Source organism: Lepidothrix coronata, unplaced genomic scaffold (genome assembly GCF_001604755.1).
Source record: "Lepidothrix coronata isolate B3197 unplaced genomic scaffold, Lepidothrix_coronata-1.0 Scaffold448, whole genome shotgun sequence".
NCBI lineage: Eukaryota > Metazoa > Chordata > Aves > Passeriformes > Pipridae > Lepidothrix > Lepidothrix coronata.
Genome location: NW_016690628.1, coordinates 8,231 through 9,432, shown reverse-complemented (window position 1 = coordinate 9,432; position 1,202 = coordinate 8,231). Strand labels below are relative to the sequence as shown.

General features: G+C 71.0%; 1 protein-coding gene across 1 annotated transcript in view; it reads left to right on the top strand.

Annotated features, from left to right (window-relative positions):
- Window positions 1–737: 737 nt before the first annotated feature.
- The window catches only part of LOC108510025 (alanine aminotransferase 1-like), a gene marked incomplete at its 3' end in the record, with an annotated part of 8,689 nt that continues 8,224 nt past the window's right edge, over window positions 738–1,202 (top strand). The window contains exon 1 of the mRNA XM_017839666.1: window positions 738–1,158. Coding sequence (XP_017695155.1) covers window positions 738–1,158 — 421 coding nt within the window. The remainder of the gene's footprint in view (window positions 1,159–1,202) is intronic.

The following is a 1,202-nucleotide window of genomic DNA, read 5'->3' as shown; positions in this document are numbered from 1 at the left end:
CGGTGGCTTTGGGGACACCCTGGGGACACCAGGGGGTGGCTCTGGGGACACCCTGGGGCGGTGGCTTTGGGGACACCCTGGGGACACTCTGGGGACTCCGGGGGGGTGGCTCTGGGGACACTCTGGGGACACTGGGGGGATTTAGGGACACCTTGGGGACATCCTGGGGACACCCTGGGGACAGCAGGAGGGTGGCTCTGGGGACATCTTGGGGGGTGGCTTTGGGGACACCCTGGGGACACCGGGGAGGTGGCCTTGGGGACCCTTTGGGGACAGTGGTGAGGTGGCCTTGGGGACACCTTGGGGACACCGGGGTAGATTTGGGGACACCCTGGGGACACTGGGGGGGGTGGCTTTGGGGACACCCTGGGGACACTGGGAGGGATGGATTTGGGGACACCGGGGGGTGGATTTGGGGACACCCTGGGGACACTGGGGGGGTGGATTTGGGGACACATGGGGACACTGGGGAGGTGGCCTTGGGGACACTGGTGGGCGTGGCCTTGGGGACACCTTGGGGACAGTGGGGGGATGGCTTTGGGAAACCCCTGGGGACTCTGTGGGGGTGGATTTGGGGACACCCTGAGGACAATGGGGAGGTGGCCTTGGGGACACCCTGGGGGTTGGCTCTGGGGACACCTTGGGGACACTGGTGGGGGTAGATTTGGGGACACCCTGGGGACACCCTGGGGGGGTGGCTTTGGAGACACCCTGGGGACACCCTGGGGACACCGGGGATGTGGATTTGGGGACAATCTGAGGACAATGGGGGGTGGCTCTGGGGACACCCTGGGGACACCCTGGGGACACCTCGGGGACACCGGGAGGGGGTGGCCTTGGGGACACCCCGGGGACACCCCGAGGACACCCCGGGGACACCTCAGGGACACCCCGGGGCCGCCTCTCCCGGGCAGGACGTGCTGTCCCTGCTGGTGTCCCCCGGCTCGGCGGTGCCCACGGGGGTCCTGGTGCCCGCGCCGGGCCCCCCCCTGGCCGCGCTGGCGGCGGGGCTGGCGGGGGCCGTGCCCGTCCCGTACCCCCTGGATGAGGCCCGGGAAGGGGCCCCGGACGTGGCCGCGATCCGCCGGGAGCTGCGGGACGCGCGGGGCCGCTGCACCCCCAAAGTGCTCTGGGTCGGCAACCCCGGGCACCCCACGGGTCAGTGCGGGGGGAACGAGGAGACCCGGGGGGGGCTGGGAACG